The sequence below is a fragment of the Bacillus rossius genome, chromosome 16 (genome assembly GCF_032445375.1).
Source record: "Bacillus rossius redtenbacheri isolate Brsri chromosome 16, Brsri_v3, whole genome shotgun sequence".
NCBI lineage: Eukaryota > Metazoa > Arthropoda > Insecta > Phasmatodea > Bacillidae > Bacillus > Bacillus rossius.
Window position 1 is genome coordinate 20,188,212 of NC_086343.1, and position 18,987 is coordinate 20,207,198.

An 18,987-nucleotide genomic window follows, 5' to 3' on the forward strand; every position below is an offset into this window, starting at 1 on the left:
CCCTCAGACTTCCTTATCCTTCACTTCTTATCCCTCATCATATCCTTTTCTTCCTCCCACTCATCATCCTCAGCCCATATTCCTTATGCTTCTCTTCTTTCCCTGTTTCTATCCTTCGCTTTCTCCTACTCACAGTGGCGTAGCAAGCGGGTGGCAGGGGGTGCCGGAGCAGGCGGGGGGGGGGGGACGGACGCCACCGCGACGGTTTCACGTTACGGATCCTCCCCCCCCCCCCCAAACTATCTTTTAATCCAAGAGGGGGTGCTATTTTCAATTCTGGCCAGGGGCGCCAGTCACCTTAGTTACGCCACTGCGCTGCTCAAATTCCCCAGCCCCCTCATTTTCCTTAACCTTCTCTTTTTTTCCCCTCATCATATCCTCCTCTTCCTAACCTTTTCCTCCCCTTCCTTCCTTTCTCTACTATCCTATTCTATGCATCAAAGCCAAACGAGCCCAAGTCCAAATCTGGCAAGACAAGTTCTATCTCTATCGGACCGTAACATCATTACTCACTCAAACATGTTTTCTAAAGCATTCAGTGAGTGTTAGAAGTGCCTTAAAGTACAAGACTTTAGTCGAGCCAGACACATGTTAAGTCCAGTTACGATGTAACGATGTGGCTGTTGGAAAAAGTCACCTACGATCTGGAAAAAGAAGTTTCTTCTTGCGGCAACAAGCATGTGGAAGTTTATGAAAATAAAATTCCATAAAAAATGCAGTTTGTTTTACAGTCCAGTAAATTGGCCCAACAGTGATTTAGGCTCGTTTGATTTTAAAGTACAGCAATTTCCTAGTATTCCTTCCCCTCCCTCGTCTAACAATTATTCATTTCCATCCCCCACCCCTCTTCGTTTTCTTCCTCCTTTTCACTTCCCTGCCATCAACCGTAGGGCGAGTAGCACACAGCACTCGCATGAATGATTTGAGACTCAAAGGTGTCTTATATTTGTCAATTTTAATTTAGTGCGGCCACCTCTTCAAAAAAACATTTTTAAAAAAATTTTATGCAAAAGAAATTTGACTATAAAGTTTGTTTTTGTGATGTGGACTTTCTAACCTTATTTAAAAATTTAAGATTAATTTAAGAAGTTAATGTGAAGTAGGTAATATATTTACAAATGATGTTCCTTTTATTAGGTTTTAATTTATGTAGATGTATTGTCATGGAATATAAGAACTGTTAATTTAAAAATTCAAACTTGTCGGATGACATTTGTACGAACAAATGGCGTCCACCAAGAGTCGAAAACAATATGCCATCCACCAGTGGACGAAAACCAGATGGTGTCCACCAGATGGTGTCGAAAACCATGAGCGTCCGTCAAAGACATAAAATATGGTATCTGCCAGTAGAAATAAAACATGGCGGCTACCAGCAGACATACAAGATGGAAGCAGGTCTGGCTGCTTCTTCAGCATCAATCTCCCTCTCATCGAAGTCCTATTTCACACACATCTACTCTCTGGAGTGTATCATCACACTTAAGCCTACTCTGAGCTTATTATTTTATATTCACAGGATATTTTAAAAAATTAATTAATTACTAGCATGACTAGTCCAAACAACATCCAAAAATCTCTTCAAGCTATTCTATGAGAACTTTGAATAAGAACTCAGGACAGATGAATGCTTTAAGTTGAAATAGGCCAAAAGGTGTAAACATATGTTATTTCTTCTCGGCTGTTAATTTAAAAAAAATATATATTTCAACCACTTGAGAAAGTTTATATAACTATAACTTATGCTATGATGCCCAAAATTAAGGAGATTTTATCAAAAAAGTACTTCACAGCGAAAAACGTTGTAGTAGTTAATAAAGGATATAATAATTTTCTATCGTGAAGTACCTAGTACTAAAATATAAGAAATCGGTAAGAAGCGGAAAATAACTAAACCTGGAATTTAAACAATAATAATAAAATAACAATTTTAAAATTTATTATTTTTTTTTAATAAGTACTAAGTTAAGTTATCAAAATTAATTTACTTAAGTAAATTTTATTAAAAATTCGGAAATTCAAAGTTAAAATAGCTTTATGTAAAACAATCACACACAAGCGATAAAAAATAGCTTTATTACATGATTTTATTATTTATTCGAAAACATTTTCACCTTAAATCTTGGTTTGCAACTGAGAACGGTGACAAGACTTAGTACTCGCAACCACAGTCTGCCGCCATCTTGTTTCTGCCTGTCGACAAACAGGCCATTTTGTTTACTTTCGTTGGTAGCCACCATATTTATATTGGTTTCTGGCCGACACCTCGTTTTTATTCACAGTTAGAAGCCATATTGTTTTTGTGACTGTTGGGGGCCATCTGGTTTTTGTATATTAAATGGACGCCATTTTTATTTCTGTATAAGGTTAGACGAGAGATTAGGGAAATACGTGTACAAATGGGGCGGGGCATAAGGACCTGTTCTAGATGAGGGGGATTTCAGTGTAGCCTACTACATGCACCAATATGACCGCCGTTTGTTTAAAAAATTTAATATATATAAACATAGTAATCAGTAATATTTTGATAACTAATTTTCTTCCGAACAGCTTAACTACAGTCGTTAATAAAAGCGGGCTAGAACAGGTGATAGAGATATAAACAAAAGCCCGCCATATTGGTATGTGAAAATCAGAAACAAAAATGGAGGAACGGCTAATGCTCCACCTGCATCTTTTCCTAATCTGTGGGTGGAACGTCACTTTTTGAGGTTAAGCGTGAACCGTTGACCGAAAGCGCGGGAACATGGCGAGTGCTCACCGCGGGACTTGATGGCGAGCACGGCGACGAACAGGATGAGGCACATGACGTATAGCAGCGACATGAGCAGGTCGGTGTAGGGCGTGCGGCAGAGCGGCAGCGCGGGGGCGGAGCGCAGGTCGTGCGCCGTGACGACGAGCCGGGGGCCGGTGGGGGCGGCGGGGGCGGCGCGCTCCAGCGCCAGCAGCCGCACGGCGGGCGGCGCGTTCAGCAGCCACTGCGCGCCCACCGCGACCTGGGCACGCGACCCCACCATTAGCTACGTCCAACAATCGCTTCACTTCTTCAGCCACACTGTCCTACAATATTATAAAAAAAATTGGCTGTCTGTAAAGTCGGTTTACGGACGATAGTTTAACGTGACAAAGTCATATCAAAACATCGATGAAATGATTGCATACTTTCATGAATAAAATTGAATAATTTTTTATTGAATTATCACTATTTTGTATGGATACAAAGGAGTGAAATGAAATCTACAATTTAATTGATAAATTTACTTTTATTTGCACTCATTAATTCAAATACGTTTATTACTTTAACAAACAGATTATTTTAACTATAACTTTTATACATGTTTGCTATTTAACTTCTTCCAATCTGCGTTATTCTGTTAAGGATAGGACGATGATGGGAAAAGTAAGAAATGAATGGGAGTGTTTCAAGTTTAATGTGCCTCGAAAAAGTCAAGTCGATGGTTGTTCCAATCGAGTGGAAGAGAGATAGTAGATGCGGCTCAAGCGTACAATGAGCGTAACTGGACACAGCGTAACGGGACACTTTTTCGTGCGTGCAGCCGGCGTTCATCGATTTATTAGACGTTGTAACGTCAAAAACGTGTGGCATATTATAGGCTGAATTTTTTGTACATTATCGCACGGTTTCACTCTTTTTTAAACTATGCTGCACCTTCGTTAGCTACGTCCAGCAAATTTATTTAACTTATTTCTCTTCAAACAATCATATGTAACGTGAATTTTACCGTCTCATAATACTGAGCTGAAGTTAGCTCTATCCGCCGGCTCTATCCGGCCGCCCGGAACAGAGAGCTTAGGACAACAGCAACTTAAGTAAAATTATAACTCGGGTGGAAATCGCCGTAGTTGCGTGGAATGACTTAGGCTGTTGTCGTCGTCCTAAGCTCTGTTCCGGGCGGCCGGATATAGCTAACTTCAGCTCATTCTTATAACCTTATCAAAGATATGTGGCATATTCTAGGCTAAATTTTTGTATATTTGGTTAATTTTGGCTTTATCATATATATTAAAATTTTGTATTGTATATAAATGTAATATGTTTTCATAATTTTTGACGTGATAACGTCTTATAAATCGATGAACGCCGGCTGCACGCACGAAAAAGCATGACTTATTTGTCACGTTCCGCCTGAGCCGAGCGTGCAAGAACCGGCCAACCACAGTGCGAGAAAATCATCTATAATATCAAACCGGTTAAGGCGGGCTTTTTAAAAGCAGCAATTTAAAAAATTTGATATGACGTTATCACGTAAAATTATCGTCCGTAAACCGACTTTACAGAATCCCCCCCCCCCCTTTTTTTTGACGTGACGTCTAATAAATCGATGAACGCCGGCTGCACGCACGAAAAAGTGTCCCGTAACGCACATTGTCCCGTTACGCTCATTTAACGCTTGCGCCGCATCTATCTCTCTTCCACTCGATTGGAACAACCATCAATTTTACTTTTTCGAGGCACATTTAACTTGAAACACTCCCATTCATTTTCTACTTTTCCTATCATCGTCCTATCCTTAACAGAATAACACAGATTGGAAGAAGTTAAATAGCAAACATGTATAAAAGTTATAGTTAAAATAATCTTTTCGTTAAAGTAGTAAACATATTTGAATTAACGAGTGCAAACAAAAGTAAATTTATCAATTAAACTGTAGATTTCATTTCACTCCTTCTTTGTAGCCAAACGAAATAGTGATAAATTCAATAAAAATGATTGAATTTTATTCATAAACGTATGCAATCATTTCATCAATGTTTTGTTACGATGTTGTCACGTTAAACTATCGTCCGTAAACCGACTATACAGAGAACCAATATTTTTTTTTAAGAAATGGCATAATGAGCAATAACCTGAGCCTTAGTTAAAGAAAGACGTATGATAGAAACAAGAGGGAAAAGAGGCGTGGGTGGTCGACCCATGGGCGTCGCAAGGATATAGGCCTATATATTTTTTGGGGGGGAGGGGGACTTCAACTGATTTAGTTGTTTGAGGAATATCCATCCCCTAGAAAAAAAAGCGGGGGTTCCGGGGTCCTCCCCCGGGAAAATAAGGGGTTCGAAGGTGCAAAAAGGTAGTTTTTAGGCGTTTTTCTTTCCTAAATATTCTAATTATAGTTGGTTGCAATATATAATTTAATTTTAAAAAAAATTTTTCAGAGAACAAATTTGTAAAAAACACAGTTAACATATCTGCTTTTTGCTATATCCACACAAAATCATTAATTTAAACATCAGGAGAAACTGCGAAACTACGAAACTAAATATATTTTTGGAGGGGACGAAATTGAAGAGTTTTAATATTGGGGGGGGGGGGGGGGGACGTGTCCCCTCCGTCCCCCCCGGTTGCGACGCCCATGACCTGACCTGACCTGACCTAACCTAACCTAACCTAACCTAACCTAACCTAATCTAACCTAATCTAACCTTATCTAATCTAATCTAATCTAACCTAACCTAACCTAAACTAACCACTGTCAGAAAAATCCTGAAGGGCTGCCCATCCAAGGGGCAACAATTCAGACAACCTTTCAAAAACACCACTGTAAGAAAAATCCTGATGGGCTGCCCTTCCAAGGGGCAACAATTCAGACAACCTTTCAAAAACACCACTGTAATAAAAATCCTGATGGGCTGCCCTTCCAAGAGGCAAGTTTTCAGGATTATTTAAACACTTAAAGAAACATGTTTTCAGAAATTGGATGGGCTGCCCTTCCAGTCGCTGTACAAACAAACCATTGCCAGAAAAATCCTGAAGGGCTGCCCATCCAAGGGGCAACAATTCAGCTCCTCCGACCATTTCATCAATGTTTTGTTATGACGTTGTCACGTTAAACTATCGTCCGTAAACCGACTTTACAGACAACCAATTTTTTTTTTTAAGAAATGGCATAATGAGCAATAACCTGAGCCTTAGTTAAAGAAAGACGTATGATAGAAACAAGAGGGGAAAAGAGGCGTGGGTGGTTGACCAGACAAGTTATGAGGATCTCTCCTCCTTATTGATAACCCAGCCTTCATATCCTATAAGGATTTCCAGGCTGGGGCCCCCATGGGCACGGATACGGATACGCCGTATACGCAAAATGGAAAGGCGTTAGAGATGCGGCTATGCCCAGAGACTGGGGCTACCCATCCCAGCATAGGCACCACCACAGTCCCCCCTACCTCACTCAGCTAACCAGACAAGTGGCTGCACCCCTAGGGGGTTGACCAGACGGCAGCATCGTGAACGGCAGTGTCCGCACCTGGATGAGCACGGCGAAGAGCAGCAGCAGCGCCTGGTAGGGCGCCGGCAGGTACACGCCGCCGTTCAGGCTGATGAGGAACACGCACTTGACGAGCAGCGCCGCGAACACCACGGCGTACGACACGCCGGCGCCGAAGCGCACGGCGGCGCACGTGGCGGGAGTGGGGGCCGCGGCCAGCAGCGCCCCTAGCGCCGAGCACGCGAACAACCCCAGCAGCAGCGTCTGGCCCAGGAACAAGTGGCGGCGGCTGGGGGTCGTGCGCCACGCCTTGCACACCACGAACACCTGAAACCACCCCCTCTTCCCACTGAATCTCACTCAAACAAGAACGACACTACTCCAGTCAAATTACTCGTGGAAAATTATATATTATAAAACCAGGGTTCAGCAATTTTTTTAAATCGTCTTTCTTATTTATTTTCCTAACCCTACTAATAGCTAAGTGTATTTGGAAGCATAGGCGTACCCAGGATTTTTTTCGGGGGGGGGGGGGGGGTTCTGATTTGTAAGAAAAACTGCATAAACACCAAAAATAATTGTTTATAATAAACTTTTTTAAGCTTACAAACTTTTTATTACAGAAGAATTCTTCTATTTTTTTTTTTGCAAATTCAGTAACCACATTCTCCGGGTCGACGTGGATGTTGTAGCGGACATTCATGAACCAACCACTGCAGTTCAAATTTGTTTACGTTAACTTACAGATTGGGCTTCTTGGTGACCTCTCTCGTCGCTCGGTGTGAAACTTCAGAAAATGAGTTTCGAATGACATGAGTGTTCATAATATTCTTGCCTTTATTTCGAGGGGGGGGGGGGGTTGAACCCCCAAAACACCCCCCCCCCCCCTGGGTACGCCTATGTTTGGGAGAGGTCTGTGTAGGGAAGACTAAGTGCGTCTCAGGCCGAAGCCTATACGCTCTAAGCATGCAGGTTATGAACCATGCAGTAGAGGAAGCATGCATCATGTTCTAGGAGGGGGATTGGCCAGCCATGGCAACGTTTTAGCCACGACTAATTCCCCTCACTGACTATTCTAGAATATAAACTAGATAGGTTGGGCCCAGGTAAAACCTGTATAGACACAGGGAAAACCCTGGGCACTTTCATGCGGGATGCAAAATTTCATGCATTAATTACATGCGGGTTGGCCACGGGAACAGAAGGATGGCTCAGGAAGAAGAGTTGGAAGAGTAGAAAATATCTACTAAGCAAGGGCGGGCACTTGGACATTTTTGTCCGCATTGGGGGTTTTGGGCATAACTGGTTTTTAGGGGGAGCGACTATTGTCGTTTACCGCCAGGCTGCCAGCCAGCCAGTGTTTTTTTTTTTTTTTTTATCTTTTCCGCTTTTATTTTATAGTCGACGTAGCTGCTCCGGCAACGAATTCTAGCGGCGGGATGTGGAAACTATATACGTGCGATTCGCGTCCAGAAATGTAGTTGAAAACACAGTTATAAAGAATTCCAAGTTAAATTTCGTGTCCGAGTTTCGTATTACAAGTGTGCCTGCGACACGAGTACACATGAATTTGCTCGTTACCGAGGTTACATGTTACACATCAATGGCGAGTACTGAGAGACTCACATCTCCCCCCCCCCCCCCCTTTTTTTTTATAAAATGTTAAACCTTAGGGCAAGTAGAGGCGAATAAATAATCGGATCGTATCGAAAAGTTGCGTTTTGCAGAAGGGGAAAGGAGAAACATGGGCGGATCTAGGGGCAAGGGGAGGCAGTCTGCCCCCCCTCCCCCCTTGGCACGGTCCAAGAGTTTGAGGAGTGCATGATGGGCCAACGACCTAAAGTGTGCATTTAAAGGAAAACTGAAAAAGGAATTAGGTACCTACTCAGTATTTAATAATATTTTATTTTATTTTATTCATTGTCAATAATAATGTTTTTTTTTTTTTTTTTTGGGATCTTGAAAATGAATATAATTTAGGTAATACAATAGTCAAAGTTAGTTTAGTTTTTTTGTACTTATATATATTCAAATGTTGCCATTTAACTATGTAACACTAATAATAACTATATGCATTTCTTATATTATGTGTTTTTAAATAGATTCTGAACCTTGAAAACTACATTACTGCTATAAACATAGTACGTGAAATAAACCTTACACTAACACTTGTAAGTACGTTGGGGTTTGATATTCAAGTTCAAATTGTTACATAAGGGTATAACGTACACGATGCAAAACAAATTATGCCTGGAAGTTTTTTTTTTTTTGCTTTTAAGAATTGGGGAGGGGGTGATTCTAATCACAATTTCTGTCCCGTTAGATCTGTCCATAGAGAGAATACTGTCTCATCCTCTCTCGCTCGCTCTCTCCAAGCGTTGCTGCATTTTTCCTTACGCTGGAAAAGACGAAAAAAAGACAGGAGATTTATTGGTTCCTAAATGATTCCTAGCCCGTTGTCTAAATTCAAAGTTTATCCTAAGTTTATGTTTCCTGGTGCAATATTTTAAAATATATCCTTACTTCGGAGGTACCAGACACTATGTCCACTTTGGGCAAAATGCACTTTTAACCATAAACTTGACCACCGTTTGATTTGACGTTCTTTCTAGTGGAAAACAACACTAAGATCTACGATATATCAAAAATTCACATAAGTAGTATACAATAGTATGTAGGGTAACGGTGGGTAAGAGTACGTGGGTGTCTAAGAGTACGCATTGAAATTTCGGGCTGTTGGCAACACTGATATCCTTTCTCGTTATGACGCTTTAGTGCGTCTACAAATTCAGAAGAAGACACCATATTGTCATAAATGTGCTCTTCTTTGTTACCGAACTAAAAAGTAAATTACAGTTTTTATTGTATGAAATTTTTAGAATGTCTAACGTAAGGTTTTTAAGTAAGTTAAGTTGCACAACTATTGTTTAGACCTATGTCAAAGTAAAGTACATTTCGTTTGCAACAACACGCAGTGGTCAAAGCTTCTGTTTGTTTAACGTGCTGGCATCTGTTGACGGGTTTGTGAAACATTGCTCGGGAGGCCAAGAGTACGCAACACCTGATCACTGCGTACTCTTACCCTCCCTGTGCGTACTCTTATCATAACTAGTTCTAGCTCCTCGTTGAATAACAGGAAAAACATTAATGTAGCGAGTTAGGTTTAAACTTTTGCATGTTGTATATTGCAAATAGCTTTGATATATGCCTCACCAGTGCTGTAGGTAAATCTTATATTTGATTTAACACTAGCATAAATTAATAAGAGCACAGTATTATTATAGAACGTTTCTTTTCGTATAACATTAGTGAACTGCAATATTTCGTTCTTTTTGACGTGACAACGTCTAATAAATCGATGAACGCCGGCTGCACGCACGAAAAAGTGTCCCGTAACGCACATTGACCCGTTACGCTGTGTCCCGTTACGCTCATTGTACGCTTGCGCCACATCTATCTCTTTTCCACTCGATTGGAACAACCATCGATTTGACTTTTTCGAGGCACATTAAACTTGAAACACTCCCATTCGTTTCCTACTTTTCCTATCATCGTCCTATCCTTAACAGAATAACACAGATTGGAAGAAGTTAAATAGCAAACATGTATAAAAGTTATAGTTAAAATAATCTCTTCGTTAAAGTAATAAACATATTTGAATTAATGAGTGCAAATAAAAGTAAATTTATCAATTAAATTGTAGATTTCATTTCACTCCTTTGTATCCATACAAAATAGTGATTATTCAATAAAAATGATTCAATTTTATTCATAAAAGTATGCAATCATTTCATCAATGTTTTGTTAATACGTTGTCACGTTAAACTATCGTCCGTAAACCGACTTTACAGACAACCAATTTTTTGTTTCCAGTAACTCGTTTGTACGGGATGGCACCATATGGAAATGGAACTTTGAGTCTCGTGACTGAGACAGGTTTTATGAACTCAGACCCATTTCTCGACTGGCTGAAACATTTTGTGCATCATGTGAAACCATCAACAGAAGATCCAATCTTGCTCATAGCAGATAATCACTCAACACATTGTTCACTTTCTGCAGTTTTTTTTCTACCGAAATAACCACATCACATTTTTGACTCTTCCTCCTCACTCAAGCCATGTCATTCAGCCTTTAGATAAAGTATTTTTTCGCCTCTTAAAGCTGTGTATGAAACTGAAGCCGAGAAATGGCTTGTTCAACATCCAGGAGAAGTAATAAGACTTACCGATGTAGCAGGAATTTTTAAAGAAGTCTACACTGCTACTGCGAGAGTTAAACTTGCAGAAAAAGCTTTTGAAGTTACGGGAATCGAACCATTTAATCGATGCAATAACTGATGAGCTAATTGCACCTTCATTAGTGACCGATCGACCACTGAACGAAGTTTCAACGTTATCTTCTAATCCAAGTGCTGAAACATCACTAATTGAAGAACAACCAACTGATTCTGCTAATCGACGTGCTGAAGAACCACTAAATGAAGGACTACCAACTGAGTCTGCTAATCGACATTATGAACAACCACTAAATGAAGGACTACCAACTGAATATGATAACCCATGTGCTAAACAACCCCCCAATGCAGAAGGACTACCAGCTATACCTGCTCTAATCCAGGTGTTCTGGATGGCAACTCATCAGGCCTACCAAATGAAGATCTTATGCCTTCAGAAAGTTACAACGAAAACAAAATAACTATAAGCATTCATTCAATTCTTACGCTTCCACGAATAAGATAAAAAGAAACTGAAAATCATAAAAGTAAAAGACCACCACAGAAGTCCGAAATAATAACCAATTCACCTTTCAAAAATGCCTTGGAAGAAAAAGATAGACAGAAAAAGGAATTAGAAATGGCAAAGGCAGAAAGAGCACTCAAAAAGACAGAAAAGGCAAGTGAGAAGAATATGAATCCCACAAAGAAGAAATCGAATGTAAGTAGGCCTAAAGAACTGCAATTTGAAAATGATTACCGATGCGCATCTATTAGTTCGGCGCATGCGATCCTTTCCAAAGAAGATAATGAAGATTCCGTTAATTGCCCAGGATGTGGAAATTCTTAATCTGAGAACTGGATTCAATGTGGTATCTGCAAGGACTGGTGGCACGAGGACTGCTCCGCTTACGAAGGCTGTGGGTCATTTGTTTGCGATTACTGCTAGTGCGTACTCTTAACCCCCTACTCGCGTACTCTTACCCTCCCAGTAGGCCAAGAGTACGCGACTGACATGTTTTTAATTTTTATTTTTAATTCGTGTATAATAATTAACAAATAATTAATACTTTCTACAATGATTTGCAAAGAAATAAAGAATATTGTGTAGATTTTTGAAACCTGTATCTTCTCTCCTTCCGCCGATGTAACTGAAAATCCACTAGGTGCGTACTCTTACCCACCATTACTATGCGGCTACAGGTTCCAGGTTGAGGTGCCAAGGTGCCGACCGACATTTGACGTCACGGCGGCCATCTTCAACGATGACGTCATTGTTGAAAATTTTTCCCGAAAAAACTAGATTAATATTTACGGAATTTCAAGATGGTGGCCGTAACGAAAAGTGCAAAGTTATAGAATCCAATATGGCGGCTAAGGTAATTCAAGATGACCGCCGTGACGTAATAATCCAAAATGGCGATGTGGCTCCTCCCTTTTTAAAAGGGGCGGTGGCACACACGTCCCTACACACTAGGACAGCATCTTTTCATCATAATGGTGAAACTTCACTGTTTTGCAAATGAAATAAAATACCATTATGCCAATTATTTTGACGTTATCCTTCGGTGTATGAGCAGCAGTATTTATATATTTTACTAAACTTAAGGCAGAACGTCGAAGGAAAATTGCAGACACTCAAACAAAAAGAAATATTAACTATCAGCATAAATAGTTTCACGAAAACTTTAATAAATTGCTTAGGTTTAATCAAACTTACAACTTGTTTTACAAAGGGGCTGATCTGGTGTGATTTTATAAACATATAAGTAACAAATATATAAAAAATACCTTTTTCTCACTATTAATCTTACGTGCGTAAGAAATAACAAATACTTTCTCTAAAAAATTACAAAAAAAAACTGATTATTTATACGCATAATTTTATGTATACTAAAAAGCATTTAAAAGTCCTGTAAACAATTGTTCGGGAATTTTTTTTAAACTCAATATTTTTTTTTTTTTGCAAATTGCGTTCTGTTTATTTTTTTTAACTTGCGCAAAAATATCTCTCTCGCAGAGGCGGAGGCAAAAAAAAAAAAAATACAAAATGTTTTCCTGGCTAGTTTAAGTTTCAGTGCGTGTTCGCGGTAATTCAACAACAACAAAATCACTCCTGTCTTTCTTCCGACGTCTCTGGGTGAAACGTGACGTCACGAGTATGAATCCTGTTGCCATTGAATTGAGGGAAAGGGCGGTGGCAATGCTGACACTTACTTGCGTTTTCAGCTGTTCGGCGGTTACCTCCTGGCACTGAACACGGCACAAGGGCACTTGTCAGTTCGGGCCCCAGGCAAGGCTCCACTTCACACCCACTCATTCGTAACCAGGCCCCTCCAACTCGAATAGGGCAACGAATTCCTTACCGAATAATTCCGAGGATTCGGTCTAACATGCTGCAAACGTTGTAATATTAAAAAAATGACCATTATTTTAATAAAAATGTACTACAGAAAGTAAGAAAATTGTGTAATATTAATTAAAACGTGTACAACTTGTTTAATTATTTTATTTTAATATAATTTAATAAATAATTTTATCATGATGGTGGCAGCGATGACAAATCAAATTTTATTTATTTAGTGTGTTTAACAGTTGGCACAATTGGGGTCCGTACTTCGGGTATGTTCGGCAAACAAATGAGCTAGATAAGGTTCGCTCGTAATAACATTGAGTTACAACTCTTATCCTTTATATACTCTTTGTTCGTAACGAAGCGCCGACACCGTTAAACACTCCCGAAAATCGTCACAGCCAGTTGCGGTAGCATCGTTCCTTGCTACGCCAAACGGTATCGCGTACGTTGCATATTACTTGAGAAAAAACCACGGTCTTAAACTTATTACAGTACACGCACGCCTAACGCCGCGTCGCGAACACACTCTGAGACGACACACACGTCCGCGCGTCACGGCTACTCAGCTAGTTCCTCTCCCCGCCGCCACTGCCTCCTAGCGCTGCAAGTCGACACGTCACTATACACGGCTAAAATGCCAGTTCAACCTATTACCTGATTAGAAAACAAAACACCTCTATAAAACAAAACATGTAATTATAAAAACACTTCTATAAAAATAATTCACGGAAATAGGTACATACAAAGTCTTAAAGTTCATAGATGAAAAAATATAAATTACCATTACCATAATTTAATAAAACCTCACCAGATCGTTTCATAAGTGATGCCTATGATTCACTCGTCCTTCTGGACGTACCCGAATACTCACGTTGGCAAGCCTTCTTTTCACAGACGAAGAGCCAAACCCGAAGTTCCCCGAAGTTCATGCTCGCTTTTCCCCCCCGTTCTATCTCATTGTATAAACTGGCGTGGCATTTAATTTTGCGGTCGATTAGGATAGGTTAGCTACATTATAAATACTCTAAAACATTGTGGATGGTTGGTTATATTAGGTAAGTATAGCTACATTAAAAATACTGTAAAATCATTTTATGGTTGCTTAGCAAATAACTTTTTAATATGTAGCTATCCAGGGCTAGGAAACCGTTTACATGATTTCAAAGTATCTATAATGTAGCTATCCTAACCAGATCAACCATCCACAATGTTTTAAAGTATTTATAATGTAGCTAACCTAACCTTTTATAATGAACAAAAAAAAAAAAACACGAAGATGCACGATCGGACGTTTAGCTGTCTCGTCTATGAAAAGAAGGCTTCCCCGTAAAATGCCAGTTCAACCTATTACCTGACTGGAAAACAAAACACCTCTATAAAACAAAACACGTAATTATAAAAACACCTCTATAAAAATAATAATTCTCGGAAATACATACGGAGTCTAAACGTTCATAGATGCAAAAATATAAATTACCATAATTTAATAAAACCTCACCAGATCGTTTCAGAAAGACTCTTAGCAGTGTTACCAACTTATAAACAAAATATCAAGCAAAGATAACTGCCAAAACGTAAAAAAAAACTAAATTAAAGAAATACTCACAAAACTAAATATTTAATAATTACGTGAATACAATATAAAAATAATATTAAATACAGCCCAATATTAAAACAGCTTAAAAATAAAACTTAAAGAGTGGATTAGTAAACATTAAGTCACAGCGACCGTAACGAAAAGTGCAACGGTGACGTCATCGTTCAAGATGGCCGCCGTGACTCAGAGGTCGGTCGGCACCTTGGCACCAAAACCTGGAACCTGTAGCCGGACATCGTATTATATACGTACTACTCACATATTTTGGGTTGAAAATAGTTGAGTAAATAAGTGATGCACTATTTAAAATTCATTAAATGGCTTTCTTGAAAAATATGATTTTTATGGCATTGTGTCTTATGCATCCAAGGTAAAAATTAAACAAAACTACAAAATCACCCGAAACTCCCCATAATAATAACACTATTATGTTATCTACGAGGTTCTGATAACTTACATTTTTCTGTGGTGACAGGGCGAATGAATTGGGCCGTTTAACGTCTCGTCATAGAGATTAATACTTCTAAATGGAGATGTGAAACGGTAACATGTGATGTAAGCAGCGATGGAAAGGATTGGTAAGGGGAAATTAAGTACCCCGAATAAACCTACTAGCTCACGGAAATGTCCGATACGTTTGATAGAAGCCTTCAGGATATGGTGGGATGTGAGTAGTCTGACTACTCAACCGTACCCTGGCCCTAAAAAACAAAAAAAAAAATGAGGTTGGATATATCAGGATTCGAACCTGAGATCTCGGAAAGTGCTGTCCATTGTCCTTACCACCGAAACACACTCGCTCTAATGGACAGTCCTGCTGGCCAAAGCATTCTCCCTTCTACACGATGACGACTCTGTGCGTAGGTGGTGATGGTTCTATGTCGGGACCACAAAACGTTCACCCATATTCATAAAAACCACTGTGAGTAGGCTGAAGGCGATCGGAAACACAAGAGCGTTTGCCTTTTCCACACAACATCGACTTACTAGTGGGCTGTAGGTTGTCCGCTCCACAAAGCACACACAATTGTGATTCTATGAGCAGGCCGGAGAGGGTTGGATGTCAGGACCACAGAGCACTTGCTCTTCTACACAACGGCGACTCTGTGGATGGTCTGGAGAAGGTTGGGTGTCGCGACCACAAAGAGCCGGAGAGGGCTGGATGTCGGTACTACAGAGCACTCGCTCTTCTACACCACGGCGACTCTGTGGATGGTCTGGAGAAGAGAGAGAGAGCCGGAGAGGGCTGGATGTCGGGACCACAGAGCACTTGCTCTTCTACACAACGGCGACTCTGTGGATGGGCTGGAGAAGGTTGGAGAGCCGGAGAGGGCTGGATGTCGGGACCACAGAGCACTTGCTCTTCTACACCACGGCGACTCTGTGGATGGGCTGGAGAAGAGAGAGAGAGCCGGAGAGGGCTGGATGTCGGGACCACAGAGCACTTGCTCTTCTACACAGCGGCGACTCTGTGTATGGGCTGCAGAAGGTTGGGTGTCAATACCGCAGAGAGCCGGAGAGGGCTGGATGTCGGGACCACAGAGCACTTGCTCTTCTACACAACGGCGACTCTGTGGATGGTCTGGAGAAGGTTGGAGAGCCGGAGAGGGCTGGATGTCGGGACCACAGAGCACTTGCTCTTCTACACAACGGCGACTCTGTGGATGGGCTGGAGAAGGTTGGAGAGCCGGAGAGGGCTGGATGTCGGGACCACAGAGCACTTGCTCTTCTACACAACGGCGACTCTGTGGATGGGCTGGAGAAGGTTGGAGAGCCGGAGAGGGCTGAATGTCGGGACCACAGAGCACTTGCTCTTCTACACAACGGCGACTCTGTGGATGGGCTGGAGAAGGTTGGAGAGCCGGAGAGGACTGGATGTCGGGACCACAGAGCACTTGCTCTTCTACACAACGGCGACTCTGTGGATGGTCTGGAGAAGGTTGGAGAGCCGGAGAGGGCTGGATGTCGGGACCACAGAGCACTTGCTCTTCTACACAACGGCGACTCTGTGGATGGGCTGGAGAAGGTTGGAGAGCCGGAGAGGGCTGGATGTCGGGACCACAGAGCACTTGCTCTTCTACACAACGGCGACTCTGTGGATGGGCTGGAGAAGGTTGGAGAGCCGGAGAGGGCTGGATGTTGGGACCACAGAGCACTTGCTCTTCTACACAACGGCGACTCTGTGGATGGGCTGGAGAAGGTTGGAGAGCCGGAGAGGGCTGGATGTCGGGACCACAGAGCACTTGCTCTTCTACACAACGGCGACTCTGTGGATGGGCTGGAGAAGGTTGGAGAGCCGGAGAGGGCTGGATGTCGGGACCACAGAGCACTTGCTCTTCTACACAACGGCGACTCTGTGGATGGGCTGGAGAAGGTTGGAGAGCCGGAGAGGGCTGGATGTCGGGACCACAGAGCACTTGCTCTTCTACACAACGGCGACTCTGTGGATGGGCTGGAGAAGGTTGGAGAGCCGGAGAGGGCTGGATGTCGGGACCACAGAGCACTTGCTCTTCTACACAACGGCGACTCTGTGGATGGGCTGGAGAAGAGAGAGCGAGCCGGAGAGGGCTGTATGTCGGGACCACAGAGCACTTGCTCTTCTACACAGCGGCGACTCTGTGTATGGGCTGCAGAAGGTTGGGTGTCAATACCGCAGAGAGCCGGAGAGGGCTGGATGTCGGGACCACAGAGCACTTGCTCTTCTACACAACGGCGACTCTGTGGATGGGCTGGAGAAGGTTGGAGAGCCGGAGAGGGCTGGATGTCGGGACCACAGAGCACTTGCTCTTCTACACAACGGTGACTCTGTGGATGGGCTGGAGAAGGTTGGAGAGCCGGAGAGGGCTGGATGTCGGGACCACAGAGCACTTGCTCTTCTACACAACGGCGACTCTGTGGATGGGCTGGAGAAGGTTGGAGAGCCGGAGAGGGCTGGATGTCGGGACCACAGAGCACTTGCTCTTCTACACAACGGCGACTCTGTGGATGGGCTGGAGAAGGTTGGAGAGCCGGAGAGGGCTGGATGTCGGGACCACAGAGCACTTGCTCTTCTACACAACGGCGACTCTGTGGATGGGCTGGAGAAGGTTGGAGAGCCGGAGAGGGCTGGATGTCGGGACCACGGAGCACGGACGCACCTCGAAGCCGGCGATGAGCAGCATGGTGAGCGAGGACAGCACCAGCAGGGGGATGACCCAGGGCTCGCGCCGCAGCAGCCCCGCCGCCTCCTGGGGCTGGTGGTGGTGGTGGCTGCCGTTGGCGGCGGAGGGCGCCACGACGGCCGGCACCAGGAAGAACTCGGTGCTGAGCTCCAGGCGTGGTCGCTGCGCGCCCGCGCCCGCCAGCCACAGCAGCACGAGCCCGCGACACGCTTCCATCAGCCGGGCTCATCCGCCCGTCGGCGACCTGCCGAGGACAGAGCGCCGCCGATATAGCTGGGGCGTCCGACCATCCTGGCCGGGCCCCGTCATCCCAGCCTCGCCTCCCACTGCACAATCACCTGGCCATCCGGAGCAATGATGCCATCATGGTGTAGAACCACACGACCCTGCGGAGGAATGATGTGGTAGTGGTGTAGAACCACCCTATCGTCCAAACAGATATGATGTGGAAATAACTCATACATTCAAATAGAGGTGCGTTGATAGTGATGTACAACCACCCCAATCTTCCAAACAGTTTTGATGTGGAAATCACTCATCCACCCAAAGAGAGGTGCGGTGATAGTAATGTACAACCACCCCAATCATCCAAACAGATATGATGTGTAAATCACTCATCCACCCAAAGATAGGTGCGGTGATAGTTATGTACAACCACCCCAATCATCCAAATATATATTATGTGGAAATCACTCATCCACCCAAAGAGAGGTTTGGTGATAGTGGTGTACAACCACCCAATAACCCAAGGAGATATGATGTGGTAGTAACGTGGAATCACCCACCCATCCAAAGAGTGGTGCGGCGGTAGTAATGTAGAACCACCCAGTCATCTCATGGAGATATGATGTGTTAGTAGGGTGGAATCACTCACTCATCAATCCAAAGAGAGTTGGGAAGATAGCATATAACTAACCAGTCACCCAGGAAGAGGTACAGCGGTGGTGACACGGAAGCGCCTATAGAGACACCACGATAAGAGACCAAGATAGTGGCGTGTAAGCACTCATCCATTCAGAGAGCGATGCAGTGTTTCTAATGTCCCTCTGGTCGTGCAGTGGCAATCTCATTTATAAAATGTAATATTTATTTATTTATTAATTATTTATTACAGTTGTGACATGCACACCAACACCTCTTATAGCAAAGGAAACGTGCAAGACATTTCACCATTGGTATCGAATTTTAGTGACCCGTTTTTCTGCTACGGCGGAGGATTGTGCAAACATTGCCTTTTTAAAGGAACATAATTTTTTTGTTCTTATGACGTTACTGTAAACTAGCTATGTAGAAAGAAAACATACGAGAAAGCAATACAAACGTCATTAATGGTAGCAGAATGTTATTATGGTTTAGACATTAAGATAATCTGTGTTGGTCGAAGCAAGGATAGATAGTTCATCCGATTTAAGAGCCAATGCAAATAAACAAAG

General features: G+C 42.6%; 1 protein-coding gene across 4 annotated transcripts in view; it reads right to left on the reverse strand.

Moving 5' to 3' along the window:
* LOC134540206 (uncharacterized) overlaps positions 1 to 18,987 on the reverse strand; it is a 316,176-nt gene that overhangs the window by 21,884 nt on the left and 275,305 nt on the right. For all 4 annotated transcript variants that reach the window (XM_063382792.1, XM_063382791.1, XM_063382789.1 and 1 more), the window contains 3 exons: positions 17,531 to 17,798; positions 6,264 to 6,551; positions 2,762 to 2,996 (listed from right to left, as the gene is read on the reverse strand). In XM_063382792.1, the coding sequence (XP_063238862.1) occupies positions 2,762 to 2,996; positions 6,264 to 6,551; positions 17,531 to 17,770 (763 nt within the window). In that variant the 5' untranslated portion in view covers positions 17,771 to 17,798. The remainder of the gene's footprint in view (positions 1 to 2,761; positions 2,997 to 6,263; positions 6,552 to 17,530; positions 17,799 to 18,987) is intronic.